Source organism: Nylanderia fulva, unplaced genomic scaffold (assembly GCF_048542155.1).
Source record: "Nylanderia fulva isolate GAGA-0341 unplaced genomic scaffold, ASM4854215v1 Scaffold268, whole genome shotgun sequence".
NCBI classification, from domain to species: domain Eukaryota; kingdom Metazoa; phylum Arthropoda; class Insecta; order Hymenoptera; family Formicidae; genus Nylanderia; species Nylanderia fulva.
In genome coordinates this window covers 51152-72084 of record NW_028190334.1, presented here as the reverse complement: position 1 = coordinate 72084, position 20933 = coordinate 51152, and the positions used below count along the sequence as shown (strand labels likewise).

Here is a 20933-nt window from a genome sequence, read left to right as displayed (position 1 = left end):
TTTTTGTGTTGCACACTTTTTCTGCTCATCATTTCGTCATCGAAATCTCAGCAAAATTTCAGCAAATTCGACGCAGAGCGAAAAGAGAGTGAACGTATTGTTTGAGCTAGCCATTTATGATTCGTGCCAGGAAGGTCACGTTTTGCATCCCAAAAATATCCACGATTATAAGATTTTCACCAACGGTTCTATATATTTAACTTTTCATAAAATCTTTGTTGAATCGACATCATATTGTCTCGCCGTCGTCGATGGGAATGAGTTCGAGTAACCATTTGTTCTAAAACTTATGACAAGCTTAAGGAGATAATTGATAAAAAGCGAATGGCTCTTCTGACGAAGATTTATAAAAATATTACGGAAATAAGTGTCTGTATAGTATCTGTATTATTTTTGGGATCAGTATTTCTGGTGTATTCCATTATACCAGAACTCCAAAATAAACACGGCTTTATGTTGCGCAATTATAGCGGTGCCTCGTCTGTTGCATACGGAATTGACATTGTGTATTTTTTTATCAAATCGGATATACAGTATCCCATCTGCGTTACAAAAGGTAGAGTATATATCTAAATCATAAAACTATGTAATAAGTATAGGGTATATATATATTTGTCAGATATTTAATGTATATATATTAAATATTGCATAGGTATTAAATTTGCATATTAAATTTGCACATTAAATATTAATAATTAATTTTAAATATTACTTGAATATATTATTTGTTAAAATCTTAAAAATGCAACACAGTAAATGACATTTAACTTTTATTTAAATGCATTTTAATATATAATTAATATAAGTTCGTCTCACACAAATAGTTATATTTCTTTGTGTTCTGAATTTTGTGTGTGTAGAATAACATACCAAATCAAATATTGTTTAATTTCTTATTAGCAGTATTTATTAAATATTGCTATAAAATTTAGTGTAGAAAGTTAAAGTAAATCTATTTTAATGGGGAAACATAAATGTGATAACTTTTGGATCCTGCAATTCTAACGCGTAATAATAAATAATAATAATATATTATTATTTATTAATAGTGTCTTTTTTATATATTATATTATATAATATATTATTATTCATTAATAATATAGAAATAAATAAGGAGCAGGAAATAAATCAAAAGAGCAACGCAAAATAATTAGGTCAAAAATAAAAAATTCCTTTATTTAATCAAAAAATATTTTTTTATTAAATAAAGGAACTTTGTATTTGCGACCTAATTATACTTTGCGTTGTTCTTTCGGCCTATTTCCAGCTCCTTATTTATTTCTCCACTATTAGAGCATATTACATATTAAAATTATATTTATATTAATAATATATTATTATTTATTATTACAGCTTTTATTTTTATTTATATTTACAGCCTTTTTAACACACTTTTTAAATATGGCGAGTTTCTTTTGGCTAATTACGATAAGCTTTGATACGTGTATTTGCGACTAAATTATATTTATTATACTTCACGTTGCTCTTTTGGGTTATTACCTGCTCCTTATTTATTTCTCAACTATAAGAGCAAATTATATATTACATTTATATTTACATTAATAATATTGTATATTATTATTTATTATTAATTATTACAGCCTTTAATTTTATTTTTTTACAGCCTTTTTAAGATACCTTTGTTTCATGACAAGTTTCTTTTGGCTAAATATAATAAGCTTTGATATGTGGTGCACATTCAGGTAAATTGGAAAATATTCTATATTATTATTACTTATTTTTAACCTTTTATTTATGTTTAAAAAATTCTTTTTTTTTGATTTTACATATATTGGTTTAAAGATAAAGATAGAGAATATATAATATGCAAAATTCTGGAATAATCGAATTTACTTATATATTGTGTTGGTACGTAGAAAAACAACTATATATAATATTTGAAAATAATATTTAATAATAAAACAATTATACTTAGGACATTATAAGTGAGAGTATAAAGATAATAGGTTCAAATTATAATTTGAAATAAATAGTTTTTTTGGAGATTTTTATTAATTAATTACAGATTTTTAAACGGTAAATTTTTGAAAGTAAAATTAGCGTACTAGATATAATAAGCATTAAATATATTTAATTTAAATATGTATAAAATATAACAAAATCCAATAATTTGATATAAAGCAATAATATTATGATTTTTCTCTTTTCATTTATAAAGTAAAACAATACACGATAACTTTTTACAAAATAGAAATAGATTTTTTATGAAAAATTTGTCTCTCAATAGTAAATAAGTTCTGTATAGTGTATAGTCCCATATAGTATAGTAGACGGACAGTTTTTCGCAAAGCTATCGACGTCTCATCGTCCTCGTCTCATCTCCTAGTCTCATCTCTCGTGCAGGCACATGTATCTTGTGCACTCTTTTATCAGAAAAATGTGAAAGCTAAATACAGTGATATATTAATAATACTGACTTTATCTTTTAGGATAATTAAAATTCTCAATACTTGTAATCATCAATAATAATAATAATAGTGTTAAAATCAGATCGATTTGTCGAGATTTTGTTGAGAAACAAAATGAGACAATTTAATTTTATTATATTTTGTACTTGACACATTTTATTGCAATTAATACAAAAGCAAAGGTATGCATAAATTTAATATGACATTTTTTAATTTTTGCAAATTTAAAACTTTTATAAGAAATTATGAACACTAATTTGATTATATTTAATTATTCTAAAGTATACTCTTACGTGAAATAATGAGTGAAAAAATGTTTTTATTTGTGTGTTCCGTTCTTCTCCTCGTCATTTCGTCATCGAAATTGCAGTATATTTCCACCAATAAAGATGATAATTTGACAATACAATACGAAATAAATGCGAATATAAATAATAAACGCGAGGATAATTATTTGATTTAACATTAACGTTACAAGCATTCTATGCAGAGTAAAGATGATGAGCAAAAATCGATGAAATCTAACACAAATTCGACATATGTCAATCATAAAAAAAATTTTATGCCGCAGGAAATTCATGAAAATGTAATTGAAAAGAATGATTTCATGTTATTTGAAGTTTTTAAAAATTCCAGCAAAGATGCTAATGAAATTAAAAAGTATAATTTAACCAAAATGTAAAGTTTACTGATGTTTCCAAAACTAGCTTTACGAGTTTATTCTATTTCGTTGCTGGATTGGTCAATTTATGCCAGTAGAAAATTCCCCAAATGTTTTTCTGCTGTTTTTGTATACGTAAATTTGTTTAATATTTATATAAAATAAGTTTATATAAAATTGGTATAATTTTATATAATATATGCAATTTTATAAAGTAGTAGATGGACTGTGTGTATGTGAGTTCCCCTATAAAACTATCTTCGACTCGTCGTTCTCGGTAGTTTCATTTTTTCTCTCGTGCAAATACATTTCTTATACATATATTCTTCGCTTTTCTTAGAAAAAGAAGTCAAACTTGGATACAATGATACATTATATGTTTTAACGAATGCAACCAGATAATTAAAAATCAATCGCGTAATCATCTACGTTAATAGTGCTAGAAAAAATTAGATTAATTTTTTGAAATTTTATCGAGAAACAAAAAGAGAAAGATAATTTGATTTTGTTATATGTGTATATAATATATTTAACACCTTTTATACAATTAATGTAAAAGTATGCATAAAATTAATACAGAATTTTTTAATTATTGGGAATTCGAAATTTATATGAGAACTGATGAATTTTGATAAGCTTGACTGATTTAATTAGTTAATTATTTTAAAGTGGATCTTTATATATGAATAATGTGTCAACAAAATTTCGGGTTTTTGTGTTGCACACTTTTTCTGCTCATTATTTCGTCATCAAAATCTCAACAAAATTTCACCAACAATGAAGAGAAAGGTGATAATTTGACAGTACGAAACGAGGAAGACACAGATTCTACAACAAATTATAACGACGAAATGATAATACTTCGACGTGATTTGCATAAAAAGTTTATGAATAATACACAAAATGACATAGAATTTCATATAAACAACAATCACGAGGATAATGATTTGATTCAATATAAACGTTACAAGCATTCAATGCAGAATAAATATGATGGGCAAAAACCGATGAAATCTAACACGAATTCGACAAATGTCAATCATAAAAGGAATTTCACGCCGCAGGAATTTTATGAAAATGTAATTGAAAAGAATGATTCTATGTCACTTGAAGTCTTCAAAAATTCCAGCAAAGATGCTAATGAAACTGTCATTGTCCCAAACGAAATGTGTCATAATGATACTTGCATTCGGCTCTGCTGTTCTCTTGGCGATTGTCTGGTTGATGGCAACTGCATTCCTGTAGAATTTGAATACACTTTTCCAAAGGTATACACGAACGATTTGACGCAGAGCGAAAAGAGAGTGAACGAATCGTTTGACCTGGCTATTTATGATTCGTGCCAGGAAGATTATAATCTGCTTCCTAAACGTTTTCAGTACGATTATAAGATATTTACCAACGGTTCTATATATTTACCTTATTATGAAATATTTGTTGAATCGTCATCATATTGTCTCGCCGTCGTCGACGGGAGTGAATTCCAAGTGATCTACTGTTCCAAAACTTATGACAAGATCAAGAAGAAAGCTGATAATGAGTATAACATACAAATTATATATCTGAGTTTCTATATAGTATCTATATTACTTTTGGGGTCAGTATTTCTGGTGTATTCTATATTACCAGAACTCCGAAATGTACACGGCTTTATGTTGCGCAATTACAGCGGTGCCCTGATTGTTGCATACAGCATTTACATTGTGATTATTATCGCAACGGCTGATATACCGTATTCTGTTTGCGTTACAATAGGTAGAATATATATTTAAATTACTTATTTTTTTCTTCTTATATAATTTCAATTAAAAGTGCAAATTACTTATTACATTTATATTTATATAAATAATATATTATTATTTATTAATACAGTTTGTATTTTTATTCATTTTTGCAGCTTTTTTAAACTACTTTTGCTATATGGCGAGTTTCTTTTGGTTAAGTATAATGAGCTTTGATATGTGGTGCACATTCAGGTAAGTTTGAAAATATTCTATATTATTTCTACTTATTTTTAACACTTGTCTTTTGTTTATCTTCATAAAATTCTTTCTTTTTGATTTCACATATATCAGTTTAACGATAAAAATAAAGAATATGCAAAATTCTGTATTAATCGAATTTTTTTATACATTGTGTTGATACGTGCAAAAATAATTATATATTTGAAAATAATATATAATAATAGAACAATTATATTTAGAACATTATAAGTTAGAGTATAAAGATAATAGATTCAAATTATAATTTGAAATAAATAGTTTTCTTGGATATTTTTATTATTTGATTACAGAATTTTAAACGGTTAATTTTTTAAAAGTAAAGATAGCGTATCAGATATTATAAGCATATTATATATTTCATTTAAATATGTATAAAATATTATAACAATATCTAATAATTCGATATATTACAATAATATTTTGATATTTAACTTTTTTCTCTTTTAATTTATAATATTTTATAAAATAAAGCAATACACGATAAGTTTTCACAAAATAAATGTAGATTTTTTTATTAAAAATTGGTCTTTTAAAAGTAAATAAAAATTTAAAGTATCATTGTCGTGTCTGCATAATAGTTATGTAAATAAACACTTTCAAAATATTTAAGGCAAAAAAAAGATAATAAAAGACAATTGTCCAAGAATAAACAAACTTTAAATAGATATAACTTTGTTTCGAATAATAAGAATTTAAACTTTAAAAAAGAGTTTTAAAACGTGAAATCTTTACTTTCAGTGGTTTATATCTTTTTTTATTTGCTTAAATTCTGATATTTTTTATATACAAAAAAAGAAAAACATAACGAAATAGAATATTTCTTCTCACTTTGTAGACGTGTCGCATGCACAAAAAAATTTGAAAAATTTCTTGACATTTCCATGTTACAGTCTGAAGTATTACGTGCAAAATTGTTTTTTAAAACGTAAATCCTGATTTTTCTTTATCAAAAGTTATCGCAAATTAAAGAGAAAATGTCATCTCACTATAATCGTTCATAACACCGTTAAAAATCATCGTACATCAATTTTCAGAATGAATTCTTCAAGTTGAAACTTTGCTCTATAGTATGATATAGTGACTTGATCAAAGACACATTATTTTGACGTTTTTACATTCTAATTTCTGTTGTCAATTGTTTGTTAAATATGTTGTGTAAATTGCAGAAAATTATGTTCGTTACAAAGAAACGTCAGACAACGAGAAAAAAGAAAGTTGATATATTATACGATCTTTGCGTGGGGATGTTCCTTTATGCTTGCTATTTTTTGTGTCAGCATGGATTTTCTTTCCAAGTATGTAAATGTACCACCGATTTTGCGACCGGAATTTCATTTAAATTGCTGGTTCATTCGTAAGTGATGATAACTTTATTAATACTATAGCATTCTAGTATTGTTAGAAAGAGTATAAAAACTCATGATGTTTTATACTTACAGAGACTGGTCCGTATTTGTTGTATTTTCATGGGCTCAAAAGTATGTGCATGATCATTTGCATTTGTTTCTCTATATCTACGGCATTAAAAATTGCGCGTTACAAAAAGGATACGAGTCTTGGTCTGGAAATTTTGGAGAGCAAGTGCTATAACGATAATAAAAAATGGTATGTACTGTGATATATTGCATTGAGACATGATAATCTATTTTCTTATAGAGATGTATGTTACTTTTATCAACATTTATGCAAACAGCGTCGCATGATTGATTAATTCGCATTTTTTTATAAAAGAAACAAATAGGCCGGTATTAATAATTAATAGTCCGAGCTTATATTTAATCTTAAGTCCGAGCTTGATTGGGCAAATGGATTTTTAAATCAAAATGAGAGATTTAAAACGATATTAAATATTAATTCAGATTATAAATACCATAGATTATTATTCGTAGACAACGTTTTTTCTATTCGCCGATTTACTTTTTTAATTTTGTAATATTTTCAAGAATATATCACTTAACGCGTTTCTTCAAGAACCTATTCAATTCTAAACAAAATGACATTTAATAACGAAAATCAAATTAATAAATGTACCTGTATTTTTTACAAAAATAAAAATTTTTTACTTAGCTTATATATTAAATCAATTTCATGCATTATTTATTCACCAGAACTATGAATATTATATATTTGTTTGCAGGTTTAATCTATATCTGAAGATATTTATTGTGCTGTTTATTGTAATAGGCATAAGATGTCTTATGATAACAGCGCATTCATTATCTGGAAATGTATCAATTTACAACTTGCATGTTATTGAGTTGCTAAACATTGTACAGAATTTATGCACCTTTATCATATTTGTGTGGAGAAAAAACATTAAGCGCATGTTATTCAAGCGATTCGGCTGCGGTTTGTTGCCAAAAGCTCGATCCGAATCGAATGTAACATCGTCGAGCATTATTTCCACGACAAAGGAAATAGTCCTGCAGGAGAAGATGAGTTCCTCTGGACGAGCAAGGAGTCATACTGATAGCACCGAACTTTAATTTTTATTCTAAAATTCAAATTATGTTTTTTTGTGTTGATTTTTATGTTTAAGATTAATAATTATAATTCACACATATTTTCAGATTTCGTAGCAAAAGCATTTAAATTTGCAAAAATTAAAAAATGTCATATTAAATTTATGCATACCTTTGCTTTTGTATTAATTGCAATAAAATGTGTCAAGTACAAAATATAATAAAATTAAATTGTCTCATTTTGTTTCTCAACAAAACCTCGAAAAATCTGTCTATTATTTTGTCTCGTTTCTTTTTTAAATTCAAATGAGATTATGTTACATTCCTTGACATAAATATTTTTAAAATTGTTAATTGTGAGCTGATATATATTATTTTTAATTTTCAATATATTGTAAAATTTTAGAAAGCTGCTATAAAATTTGCATGAAATTACTTTAAGTTGTTATTATACATACAGGGTGTTCCAGAATCGATAGTAGAAGAAAATAGGTATATTCTACAAGTCAAAATAAGGTAAAATTGTCCTTTAAACATATGTCCGGAAACGCACCCCCTCTGAGCTACACCTCCCAAAAAGTTTCCCCAAAAAACTCGAATTTTCCGTATATTGTCTAAACTTGGACTTAGAATTTTATGAAAATTGGTACATACACATTTCTTTATGCGTTTTATTCATTTTTATTGTCAAAAATTTTCTAACAAAATTTCAAAGGAGGTTTAAGGGGGGAGGCTACTTTTAAATTGACAAAACTTATGTGTGAACTCTTTGATTTTTTTCATACGACAAACCATTTTTGAGATAATCGACTTAACAATAAAGACACCTGTATCTGTACCCTACGCCTCAATCTACGGGCAAGTTTTGCGTGCAAAGCACTATCCGCTCAATCCACAAATGGGAGATTACAAAAAATAAAAACAAACATAAAACAAAAATAGCACAATAGTAGTTTTCTTTGTATATAGTATGTCAAAGTTCTGTATAGTGTATAGTCCCATATAGTATAGTAGACGGACAGTTTTTCGCAAAGCTATCGACGTCTCGTCGTCCTCGTCTCATCTTCTAGTTTCATCTTCTAGTCTCATCTCCCGTGCAGACACATGTATCTTGTGCACCCTTCTATCAGAAAAATGTGAAAGCTAAATACAGTGATATATTAATAATACTGACTTTATCTTTTAGGATAATTAAAATTCTCGATACTTGTAATCATCAATAATAATAATAATAGTGTTAAAATCAGATCGATTTTTCGAGATTTTGTTGAGAAACAAAATGAGACAATTTAATTTTATTATATTTTGTACTTGACACATTTTATTGCAATTAATACAAAAGCAAAGGTATGCATAAATTTAATATGACATTTTTTAATTTTTGCAAATTTAAAACTTTTATAAGAAATTATGAACACTAATTTGATTATATTTAATTATTCTAAAGTATACTCTTACGTAAAATAATGAGTGAAAAAATGTTTTCATTTGTGTGTTCCGTTCTTCTCTTTGTCATTTCGTCATCGAAATTGCAGTATATTTCCACCAATAAAGATGATAATTTGACGATACGATACGAAATAAATGCGAATATAAATAATAAACGCGAGGATAATTATTTGATTTAACATAAACGTTACAAGCATTCTATGCAGAGTAAAGATGATGAGCAAAAATCGATGAAATCTAACACAAATTCGACATATGTCAATCATAAAAAAAATTTCATGCCGCAGGAAATTCATGAATATGTAATTGAAAAGAATGATTTTATGTCATTTGAAGTCTGCAAAAATTTTAGCAAAGATGCTAATGAAACTAAAGGTATAATTTAACCGAAGTGTAAAGTTCACTGATGTTTGCGAAACTGGCTTTACGAGTTTATTCTATTTCGCTGCTGGATTGGTCAATTTATGCCAGTAGAAAATTCCCCAAATGTTTTTCTGCTGTTTATGTATACGCAAATTTGTTTGTATAATTTTATATAATATATGCAATTTTATATAGTAGTAGATGGACTGTGTGTATGTGAGTTCCTCCGTAAAACTATTTTCGACTCGTCTTTTTCGGTAGTTTAATTTTTTCTCTCGTGCAAATACATTTTTTATACATATATTCTTCGCTTTTTTAGAAAAAGAAGTCAAACTTGGATACAGTAATACATTATACGTTTTAACGAATGCAACAAGATAATTAAAAATCAATCGCGTAATCATCTACGTTAATAGTGCTAAAAAATAGTATGTCAAAGCTATAATATGTGTATAGTATATCCTATATGTGTATAGTCTCCTATAATAAAAAACGCAGTTTTGCGCAAAGCTCGACGACTCGTCGTCCTCGGTAGTCTCGTTTCCTCTCCTGCACTGGCAGATGTATCTTGTGTATTCCTCTATTAAAAAGAAGCCGGATACAGTGATATAATACTAACTTTATCTAGTGAGATAATTAAAATTCAATACGTACAATCATTAATATTAATAATAATTGTGCTAAAATCTACACGACCTTCCGAGGTTTTGTTGAGAAATAGAATAAGATCATTTAATTTTATTATATTTTGCTCTTGACACATTTTATTGCAATTAATACAAAAGCAAAGGTATATGTAGAAATATGACATTTTTTAATCATTGAAAATGTAATACTTGTATGAGTAATTGTGAACACTAAATTTGATTATCAAATTATTCGAAAGTATATTCTTACATGAAGTAATGAGTGAAAAAATGTTTGCATTTGTGTGTTCCGTGCTTCTTCTGGTCATTTCGTTATCGAAATCGCAGCAAAATTTCACCAACAAGAATGATAATTTGATGATACGATACGAGATAATTACGGATTCTACAACAACTTATAACGACGAAATAATAACCTTGCGACATGATTCACATAAATATTTGATGAACAATACACAAAATGACGAAATGCAGCATGAATTTCATATAAATAAGAAACGCGAAAATAATGATTTGATTCAACATAAACGTTACAAGCATTCAGTGCACAATAAAGATGATGAACAAAAATCGATGAAATCTAACACGAATTCGACAAATGTCAATCATAAAAAGAATTTCACGGTTAAGAAAGTTTATGAAAATGTAATTGAAAAGAATGATTCCATGTCACTTGAAGTCTTCAAAAATTCCAGCAAAAATGCTAATGAAATTATCATCGTCCCAAACGAAATGTGTCATAATGATACTTGCATTCGGCTCTGCTGTCCTCTTGGCGATCGTCTGGTTAATGAGAACTGCATTCCTGAAGAAATTGAATACATTTTTCCAAAAGTATACACGAACGATTCGACGCAGAGCAAAAAGAAAGTGAACGAATTGTTTCAGCTGTCCATTTATGATTCGTTCCAAAAAAGTCAATTTCCCGTCTATTATCACTGCAATTATACGATTTTTATCAACGGTTCTATATATTTACCTGATTATAAAAAATTTGTTGAATCAACATTATATTGTTTCGCCGTCGACGGCGGGAATAAGTTCAGATTAAGCACCTTTTTAAATATTTCTAACTGGATCAAGGGGAGGACTGAAGATGACGCCATGATTTTTAAGATGCATATTATATATCTGATTTTACGTATAGTATCTATATTACTTTTGGGGTCAGTATTTCTGGTGTATTCCATACTGCCAGAATTCCGAAATGTACACGACTTTATGTTGCGCAATTACAGCGGTGCCCTGACTGTTGCATACATCATTAGCTTTGTGAATGTTATGATCAGAATGGGTGATAAACCGTATTCTGTTTGCGTTACAATAGGTAAAGTTTGCTGTTTTCTGTGGTCTAGGCATGGATCTTCTTTCCGTAGTTCTGTCCATCGCTTTTGCCCGCCCCCCCCGCCTTTTCTTCGGCCCTTGCTGATTTCCCTGGTGCGTGCAGCTTTGCCGTACCTGATCTCGCCTGCTCTCGCCGGTTCCTGTCTTGTGCGACCCCCCCCCCCCCGCCTTGCGTGCCTGTTTTCCCCCCCCTCTTTCTCAGCTCTTTCTATCACATCTTGCATCCCCCCACTTTTCCATTGGTTTCGGGCCTATTCACCCTCATTTCCCCCCTTTTTGTGGTAACCTTTTTTCATAATCTTTTCACCAACCGTTCCCATATTATTCAACTGTTCTTTATCGCTCAGAATACTATTTTTTAAATTCTTGATACCTATTTTGAAACTAGTTTAAAGGTCTCTTCACCCCTCTTTTTCCACCCTGGCCCCAGCGGCGTTCGCCCCCCCCTTTTTTTTTTTTTTCCCCCTCTTTTCGCGCTTCTATTTCTCTTCTCCGCCCTCGTTTGTCAAAGCTTTCCCTATCTTTTGTGCTGTATGGGGAACTCCGTCTACACCTTTATGCCATTTTCTCCTTCCAGGGCTCCGCTCGTTTGTCTGGCTATTGTCTGCCGGCCTCCACAGTGTCTGCCGTATCGTAGCGTTGCTTCTCCCTCTCTACCCGGCCCCGCCCCTTCCCCGTTCCCCCGCAGGATTGGAGACCCTTGTTCGTCCCTGCCCGCTCGGCAGACCCCCGCGTATCCTGCTACTTACGACCAGGTCTGTATTCTTTGGCCCTCCGAGTGTGCCCTCGTCTTCTCTGCGAGTTTGGTACCCATGCTGCCCCCTCTCCTCTGTTCGTTTTGCTCCTCTTTTTGCCCCCTCTTCCCGTCTCTCTGGCTTTCCTCCTGCCCCCCTTCTGCTGCCGCCCGGCTCCTTCTTATCCGCGCCCCCTTCCCCCCCCTTTTTCAGTTATTCGTCTTTCCTCGTTTTCTTTTTTTTTCCCGATCCCTAAATTCTCGCCCTCGCCACCGCAACATGGATCGTAGGCCTTTCCTTTTTTTTTTTGCTTTTTGCGGCGGTCTGCCCCTTTTCGAAATGTGTCGGCAAATAATGCGCGACAGCGCTCAGTTTTCACAAAAATACCTTTATTTCCTAAAGAAAATTTTATTTTTTAACAATTTCTTCAAAACAATATTTCTTTCTTCTACTTCTCTTTTCGAATTGTAATTCACATTCCCTTTGTCACAAAAATAATTTACATCACTAGTTATCACTTCTAGCGGCCCCCGGCCCCCCTTCTCCCCCCCCCGGCCGTGGTCCTTCTCCGCTCCTGTCCTTAGCGTGCTCCCTGCATTCCGCCTTCCTTCCTCTTTTCACTCTCCATTGCGTCTTCCTTTACCACGCCCTCTTCCTTCGCGCCAGGCCGTGCGCTCCTGACTCCGCTCCCTGCTTCGCGTACCCATCCTCCTTCTTTCTCGCTCTTGTTTCTCTCTTTCTCTTTCTATTAGCCGCCGCGATAGTTTCTAATCTAAGCATAGAATTTTGCGTGCATAACTAGTAACTTTAATCCATCGTAGTATTTTTCCCTCCATTCTTTATCGCGGGGGCGCGAGGGGAGAGTGTCTGAGGGAGGAGCCGGAAGGGAGAAGAAGGAAGAAAAGAGACAGGGGACGAAAGCAGCGAAAGGGAAGAAGAAGGAAACCGTCGGAAGGAAGAAGAGAGAGGGGGAGGAAAAGAGACGCCAAAGAGACAAAAGGAGAAAAATGGGAGTGAGGGGAGCGTGAAGAGGACTAAAACAGAAATGGACAAAAGAGGGGAGGAGCAAAGGGGAGTGGGGGAGGGAGGGGTGTTTGACTATCTATTCTGTAGCTCTATGTTTTTATTTATTTTTATATTGTTTGCAGGTTTAATTTGTATCTGAAGCTATTTATTATGCTGTTTGTCGTGATGGGTATAAAATGGTTCGTTATAACATTGTCATTGTTGGTTGGAGATATATACATTTATGTCGAGTTTACTATTTACTTAGTAGACATCGTGCAGAATCTCTGCACCTTTATTGTATTCATATGTAAAAAGAAGATCAAGATGATGTTATTGAAGCGATTTGGATGCGGTTCACACGTTCGACAGACGACTGTAACATCGAGCACCACCACGTCAGAAGTGGCTATGCAAGACAAGAAATTTTACGCACAGGATAACTGTCACGTTAAAAGTTCACCCAGTGGGACTGAACTCTGAATTTCTATGCAAAATATAAACGAATATTCTCTTCACTAATTATTCTTTGTATTTTCCTTATAATTATATATTTGTAAAATCAACATTCTAATTTGTCTTCGTTCATTAGAACAAGTTTGATTTGATTATCCTTTTGAAGATTGTAAATCAAAGAAAGAAAAAGTTTATGAATAATTATAAAAAAATAAAAAAGAATAAGAAACAAAAAAAAACAAAAATAAATAATAAATAATTTTTTAAGAAAAAAAACACTTTCACCTGCTGCCAACAAGGTCTTAACATTTAAATAATAGAATTAAAAAAATAAAAAATAAAATACAAAAAAAAAATTAAAAGAAACAAAAATAAAAAAAAATATCAATAATAATTATATAAGATTATCATAATTAGAAATATGCGTATAATGATTATACTATTTTTACTGGGAACATTGCGTACATATACTATACTGTCAAAAATATTTCTTTGACATCTGCTGCGAATATTATTAATAATATAGGCAATCAAAAGAAAGGAATCTCTAACGCATATTTTATGTGTTATAATATACTCAAATCAGTGTAATATGTGTATTGTGTTATAATATATCGGTATTAATATCACCCAATCAATGTAGAATCAATATAAAATAAATATTTTACTTATTAAAATTATTAGTATGTATCTACTTGCATATAAGCGCGCGCGTTAATTATATTCTAATGATAAAACTTAACCCTTAGTCCCGACGGTTCTTTTCGGCACCTCTAATCCCGACTCATGGGTCGTTTGCGTCTTTGCGTTATTTGGATTAGTAAAAACGCTTTAAAGAATCTGAAGAAATTCATGGAGCTTTTTGCAACCTTCAACTTGAAGTCTCAATCATAATATTTCGATAAAAATTATTTTTTTATATAGTTTGTAATTAAGAAATGGAGGTACCTAAGAAAAAATCACTTGTTCACTTAAAATATCATAACTTTAAGTCAAATGAAGATATCGACAAAAATAAAAAAAGAAATTAAAGGTGAGGAACACCATTCATAAAAACAATAGTACAAAAAATTGTATTAAAAAAAAATGCTCAATTTTTGAACCTCAAAATGGCGAAACATTAAGTACTAAAATTGCGTGTAAAAATGACTAAAATCGCGTGTAAAAATGACTAAAATCGCGTGTAAAAATGATTTTAATAAATAAATTTGTTGTAAAGTGGGTAAAAATTAATAAGGTAAATAATTTTTTAAGGTAAGGTAAGGTTAATAATTTTTTAGGTAGGAGATATGGCGCGTTCCGTATCCGTTTGCAAAAATTACAGCACTTTGAAATTTCGTTTGGGTCGCAAACGACCCATGAGTCGGGACTAAGGGTTAAATCTTAAATGGATAATTAATTAAAATTTTAAGAACAAAAGGATTAATTGTATTATATTTTAATGTTAAAATCAAGAGAATTGTTATATAGTAAAATTTTTGTGAATTTTAATGTATAATCACACAAAACATAAATTCGTCTAAATATAGATTAAAACTTGGATTTGAAAAACCGGATATATAAACTAGGTAAACCGGTTTTAAAAGTATTTTGTTTTTAGTTTATATTTAGCAGAACAGAATGCAAGAATTTGGCGACTAACGATAAACCGATGTGTTAACATAATTTCATATTTTCAAAATTTTTGTAATCTAGAAAGAACAAAGAAAATGATAAAATTGTGAAACAAATAAAATTTTTCTTACGCATGTGTAATCGATTAATTACAATTTAAAAGACATTTTTACATACAAAAATATTTAAAACCTAAAATAATTAAAATTTAATATAAATTTCAAAAATAGTATAACTAAAAAATTTGTTATTTGACTGTTGCTAAGATTTAATATATCTTTTCTTTTAACGAGATTCTTAAAAATATATAATGACTTTATTTAAGCATCAAATGCCCAAAAATAACAGTTAAGGATCAGTTTCACAAATGTCAATTAACTTTAAAACTTCGGTTAAACTGCATTTTTATCTTTTTTTATAGTTTTTAATAGAAACAAAGATATAATTTAACTAAAGTGTAAAGTTCACTGATGTTTGTGAAACTGGCTTTACGAGTTTATTTTATTTCGCTGCTGGATTGGTCAATTTACGCCAGTAGAAAATTCCCCAAATGTTTTTCTGTTGTCCCTGTATACATAAATTTGTCTGTATAATTTCATATAATATATGCAATTTTATATAGTAGTAGATGGACTGTGTGTATGTGCGTTCCTCCATAAAACTATCTTCGACTCGTCGTCCTCGGTAGTTTAATTTTTTCTCTCGTGCAAATACATTTCTTATACATATATTCTCCGCTTTTCTTAGAAAAAGAAGTCAAACTTGGATACAGTGATACATTATATGTTTTAACGAATGCAACGAGATAATTAAAAATCAATCGCGTAGTCATCTACGTTAATAGTGCTAGAAAAAATTAGATTAATCCTTCGAAATTTTATCGAGAAACATAAAAAGAGAAAGATAATTTGATTTTATCATATGTGTATATATTGTATTTAACACCTTTTATACAATTAATGTAAAAGTATGCATAAAATTAATACAGAATTTTTTAATTATTGGAAATTCGAAATCTATGTGAGATCTGATGAATTTTGATAAGTTTGACTGATTTAATTATTTAATTATTTTAAAGTGGATCTTTATATATAAATAATGTGTCAACAAAATTTCGTGTTTTTGTGTTGCACACTTTTTCTGCTCATTATTTTGTCATCGAAATCTCAGCAAAATTTCACCAACAATGAAGAGAAAGGTGATAATTTGACAGTACAAAACGAGGAAGACACGGATTTTACAACAATCTATAGCAATGAAATAAAAACACTGGAATATGATATGTATGAAAAATTTGCCAACAATAATACGCAATATGATCACAATCATGAGGATGAGGACCAAATACTGATGAATTCTTACACCAATTCGACTAATGTCAGTTATAAAGAAAATTTCACGTCACAGAAAAATTATGAAAACTTGATTATACAGAACGATTCCGTGTTGTACGAGGTCTTTGAAAATTTCACAGAGAGCAGTAAAAGTAACGTCGTCCCATACGAAATGTGCCACAATATCACTTGCATTCTGCTCTGCTGCCCTCTTGGCCATCGCGTGGATGGCAGTATATGCATTCCTGAAAATACTAAGCACTTTTTCCCGTACGTTTACGCATATGTGAAAGATGCGAAGGGAAGCGAAGGTAAGACAGTGGATGAATTTTTTTCTCTGACCGTTCACAATTCGTGCGCAGGAAAGGCTCGTTACACGCTTCCCGCAGGTTATGAAAACGAGTTTATGATTTTTCCCAATGGTTCTGTCTATTTATCGCCTTATAAAGTATTTGCTAAATCGCCATTATATTGTCTCGGCGTCTTCTGGAATAAGGGAGATGTATATCAAGTGGCTTTTTGCGCAGATGTTTTTGAGGAGATTAAAGAAATGAGAAATGAGGATATAAATTGGAACGAACACATAGTATCCTATCTTGTCAGTGTCCGTATAATGGCAATGCTATTTTTGCTAACAACATTTTTGATATATGCCTTATTGCCAGAGTTTCGAAATGTACACGGGATTATATTACGCAATTATTGCGGTGCTTATTTCATTGCATACTTAATTACCAGTTTGAATTATTTAACAGATAATAAAGAGTACCACATCTGTGTTGCAATTGGTACAGTATATTTAAATTATATAATTATATAATTATACAATCAATGTAGCGTATATACGTATATATATATCATTTCGTTTAATTTAATCGAATGTAATTACTCATGTAAAGCAAAGTTATATTATTCTTTGATAATAAAATCTCAAAAATTGCGTCGTATGCATGCAAAAATTATTATTGCAATCACTGCATAAAAATATATATTTATTAATTATGCAACGTATAAAAACTCAATATTTAAATCTTTAACAGAAAATACGAAAGAAAAAATAAAATTTTCTACAAGAATCTTTTGTGATGAAACATCTACGCTTTCATTAGACTCGTGCGAGACTCCATTCCCTCTCCATTCATCACGCCGCGCGGCTCGCGCGAAACTGATTCTCGTGCGAGGTATCACAAGTGCGAAACCAAGGTCACGTGACTACTGGTCACGTGACCGCGGGGCACGTGACAGAGGGACACGTGACCACTGGTCATGTGACCATCGCTCCCGCGCTTGCGAGATCTTGCACGAGAATCAGTCTTGCGGAAGCCGCGCATCTTAATAGATAGGGGGGATATACTAATCTGATCATGTGATCAGTTTTGCGCGAACTTAGCGGACGCGTACAGACGCGTGAATCTAATGGAAGCGTAGATATTTTGATCAAAAGATTCTTGTAGAAAATTATATTTTTTTTGTGTTAAAAATTTATATATTGAATTTTCATAAATCGCGTAATTAATAAATATATTTCTATGCATGCATTGCAATAATAATTTTATACATGTGTTGCAATTTTTAAGGATTTGTTATCAAAGAATAATATAACTTCGCTTTGCGTACATAATTATATTCGATTAAACTAAACAAAATGAGAAAAAAATTATAAAGAGATACATCTATATATTATAAAATAGTTTTCAAATAATACAATAGAAATTTGGCAAATTAAAACTATGTATATATATAATAGAAATTCAATGAATTAAAATTATATACATAATGGAAATTTGGAAATTAATTTGGAAATTATTATTTAATTTAATATCAATAGTATATTATTAAATATTTAAAAACTTCTAGTGAAAGAAGTTAGAATAAATCTATTTTTTTTGTTTAATAAAGAAACACAAAAAGATTAACTAGTGTTTTTGTATTTTAACGCATATGTTTAATAGTTAATAAGTATATTATTTATTATTATAGCTTTTATTCATTTTTTTCAGCCTTCTTTATGTACTTTTTTTCTTTGTCGGCTAATATCTGGTTAATTACGATAAGTTTTGATATGTGGCGGACATTCAGGTAAATTGCAATGTATTCCATATTATACTTGTCTCTCATTTTTATTTGTTTTTACAGAATTGCTTTATATTTTATAGTATTATACAAAACGACGTAACATAATTATTTTCTGTAACCATATAAGGGTATTTAATTTTATACTGCTTATACCAGCAACATAAGGACAAAAAGATTTGCAATATTTTGTAAGATTTTAATTAATTAAACAAATTTTTTTTTCAATTTGTGTTGCTGTATAAGAAGATTTATTTGGCTTAATATACCTAGGTAGAAATTTTGTCTAGAAATAATCAGGGCTTTATACCATATATTCTTTTAAAAATATTTCTGGAATCCAGGTAAAAAATCTAACTAGAACCTGTGTAAAGTTTGGGACACCTGAATCATACAGACCCTATCGCAGAATCCGAGTGGGCTCAAGATTACGCGTTTAAAATTTGTAGAAAAATTATAAGGAGTCTTACTAGGATCTATAATTTTTTTTATATATTTGCTTTATTTGTATTATATAATTATTTCCATAAGCTAGATTATTCAATCCTGTGGCCCCATATATAGTTTCATATTTATTCTAATTTGGGAAAAATGTCAGTGGCAATCTAGAACCCATGCAGATTTTTCCGATTATTTTTATCCTCGGTAAAATAAATTTTTAGGGAGTATTTTGGACTTAGACAAATATTTTAAACTGAATTTTTTTACCTAGGCCTTGTTTTTAATTTCGGCAAATCGAGGCAGATTTCTACCTAGGTATTATTAGTTAGAAAAGTTAATTATATTTAAATTATAATTTGAAATAAATTAATATTTTTGAGAATTTATATTATTAAAAAACATTTTGATAGTTAATTTAAGATCAAATTTTTTGTTCAAATCGAGTTAATTTTTTAAATGTAAAAATGACATTTGAGATAATACACATTATCACATTTTTAATTTAAATAATTATAAAATATAACGTAGCCTATAATAATTTGCAATATATTGTTACAAGATGTTTCTCTTTTATGTATAGTTAACTAAATAATGACAAGTAAAAATTGCAGAGAATTCAGTTCGTTACAAAGAAGCATTAGACAACGTGAGAACAGAAAATTGATATATTATTCATTCTATGCATGGGGTTGCCTCTTTATATTAGCTACTTTTTGTGTCATCATGGAGTCTGTTTCCTCTCGTCTACCAGAGATTTGGCGACCGGAATTTCAACTAGGAGATTGCTGGTTCAGTAGTAAGTAAACGTCTTTGACAGATAACTCTATTAATGCTACAGCATTTTAATATATTGTAAAAAAGAGTAAAAAAATTTATTACATATCATATTTACAGAGAAGGAAACATTGATGATATATTTTTACAATTGGAGAAGTATCTGTATTATTAGTAGCGTTTGCTTTTCCATCTCTGCGTCAATGAACGTTACGAAAAGGAAACGAGAACTCGTCTGTCAGATTCAGACAGCAAGCAATACAATGACAATAAAAAATGGTTTGTATTCAGACATTTTTTCAGGATCAAAATTTTCTTATTATATATTTAAAGATAGTTCGATAAATAGTATATATTATTTTTATTGAAAGATATCCAATTGTAAATATATATTGCTTGCAGGTTACAGTTGTATCTAAGACTATTTATGGTGCAATTCGTCTTGCTCATCAATGGGTCATAAGAGTGTTATATTTGTTTAACTATATACCCGATGCCATCGGGTATTATATTGATGTGATAGATATTCCGCAGCATATTTGCACTTTTATTATATTTGTATGCAAAAAGAAAGTCATAATTATATTATTGAAACGATTCGGATGCAAGACAAATGGTGTATCATCATCGACTACTTAATTATCACGTCAGAGGTGTTTATAATGTAGGAAAAGTCGAGTTCTTGCGGACAAGAAAACTGTCACGCGAAAAATTTGATGGGACTGAACTCTAATGTGTAAAAAAGTTTTATCGCAGATCAAGAATCAACAAATAATCAGCAATTTAATATAATCTTATAATTTTTTAATTGAAAATAACTTTACAGTGTTAGACATAGATGTTTACGTTTTATCAAATAATTTAGTTTAAACTTTCACAGAGAAAATTTATTGTATTGATACGTATTTTTGAGTCAAATCAATGGTTATAAATCTGTCTATTGTAAAAAAATTCTTCAAACAATCTTATATAAAGATTAGGTACAGTATATTGTACTGTATTATGATATAAAGGAAGATTTTTATAAGACAAATAAATATCTAAAATATATAAAAAAATATATATATATAAATGTATAAAAGAAAAGTAAAATATTTTTATTCAATTTGATATAATTCACAAATTAATTACAAATAAATTCGTA

At 29.7% G+C, this 20933-nt stretch overlaps 2 protein-coding genes across 2 annotated transcripts; both read left to right on the top strand.

Annotated features, from left to right (window-relative positions):
- Nucleotides 1-3770: 3770 nt before the first annotated feature.
- On the top strand, nucleotides 3771-7579 carry LOC114932347 (G protein-coupled receptor Mth2-like). The gene is made up of 5 exons (XM_085483764.1): nucleotides 3771-4845; nucleotides 4988-5066; nucleotides 6260-6447; nucleotides 6533-6698; nucleotides 7231-7579. Exons 1-5 carry the CDS (start codon nucleotides 3780-3782, stop codon nucleotides 7577-7579), a joined length of 1848 nt encoding a protein of 615 aa, XP_085339890.1. The 5' UTR covers nucleotides 3771-3779.
- Nucleotides 7580-18507: 10928 nt separating this feature from the next.
- On the top strand, nucleotides 18508-20695 carry LOC114945713 (G protein-coupled receptor Mth2-like). Its single transcript, XM_029322005.2, has 4 exons — nucleotides 18508-18580; nucleotides 19627-19811; nucleotides 19910-20068; nucleotides 20192-20695. The coding sequence occupies exons 1-4, from the start codon at nucleotides 18510-18512 to the stop codon at nucleotides 20206-20208; spliced, it is 432 nt and encodes a 143-aa protein (XP_029177838.2). The 5' UTR covers nucleotides 18508-18509; the 3' UTR covers nucleotides 20209-20695.
- Nucleotides 20696-20933: the final 238 nt, after the last annotated feature.

What these genes read in the sequence shown, in the direction of transcription:
- LOC114932347 (XM_085483764.1), top strand. Translation starts at nt 3,780, where the DNA reads ATGTGTCAACAAAATTTCGGGTTTTTGTGTTGCACACTTTTTCTGCTC. An exon ending in TTCTGTTTGCGTTACAATAG is followed by an intron (nt 4,846 to 4,987) that starts GTAGAATATATA and finishes TCATTTTTGCAG; the next exon opens with CTTTTTTAAACTACTTTTGC. An exon ending in TATAACGATAATAAAAAATG is followed by an intron (nt 6,699 to 7,230) that starts GTATGTACTGTG and finishes ATTTGTTTGCAG; the next exon opens with GTTTAATCTATATCTGAAGA.
- LOC114945713 (XM_029322005.2), top strand. Translation starts at nt 18,510, where the DNA reads ATGTACTTTTTTTCTTTGTCGGCTAATATCTGGTTAATTACGATAAGT. An exon ending in GATATGTGGCGGACATTCAG is followed by an intron (nt 18,581 to 19,626) that starts GTAAATTGCAAT and finishes TAAAAATTGCAG; the next exon opens with AGAATTCAGTTCGTTACAAA. An exon ending in AGGAGATTGCTGGTTCAGTA is followed by an intron (nt 19,812 to 19,909) that starts GTAAGTAAACGT and finishes TCATATTTACAG; the next exon opens with AGAAGGAAACATTGATGATA.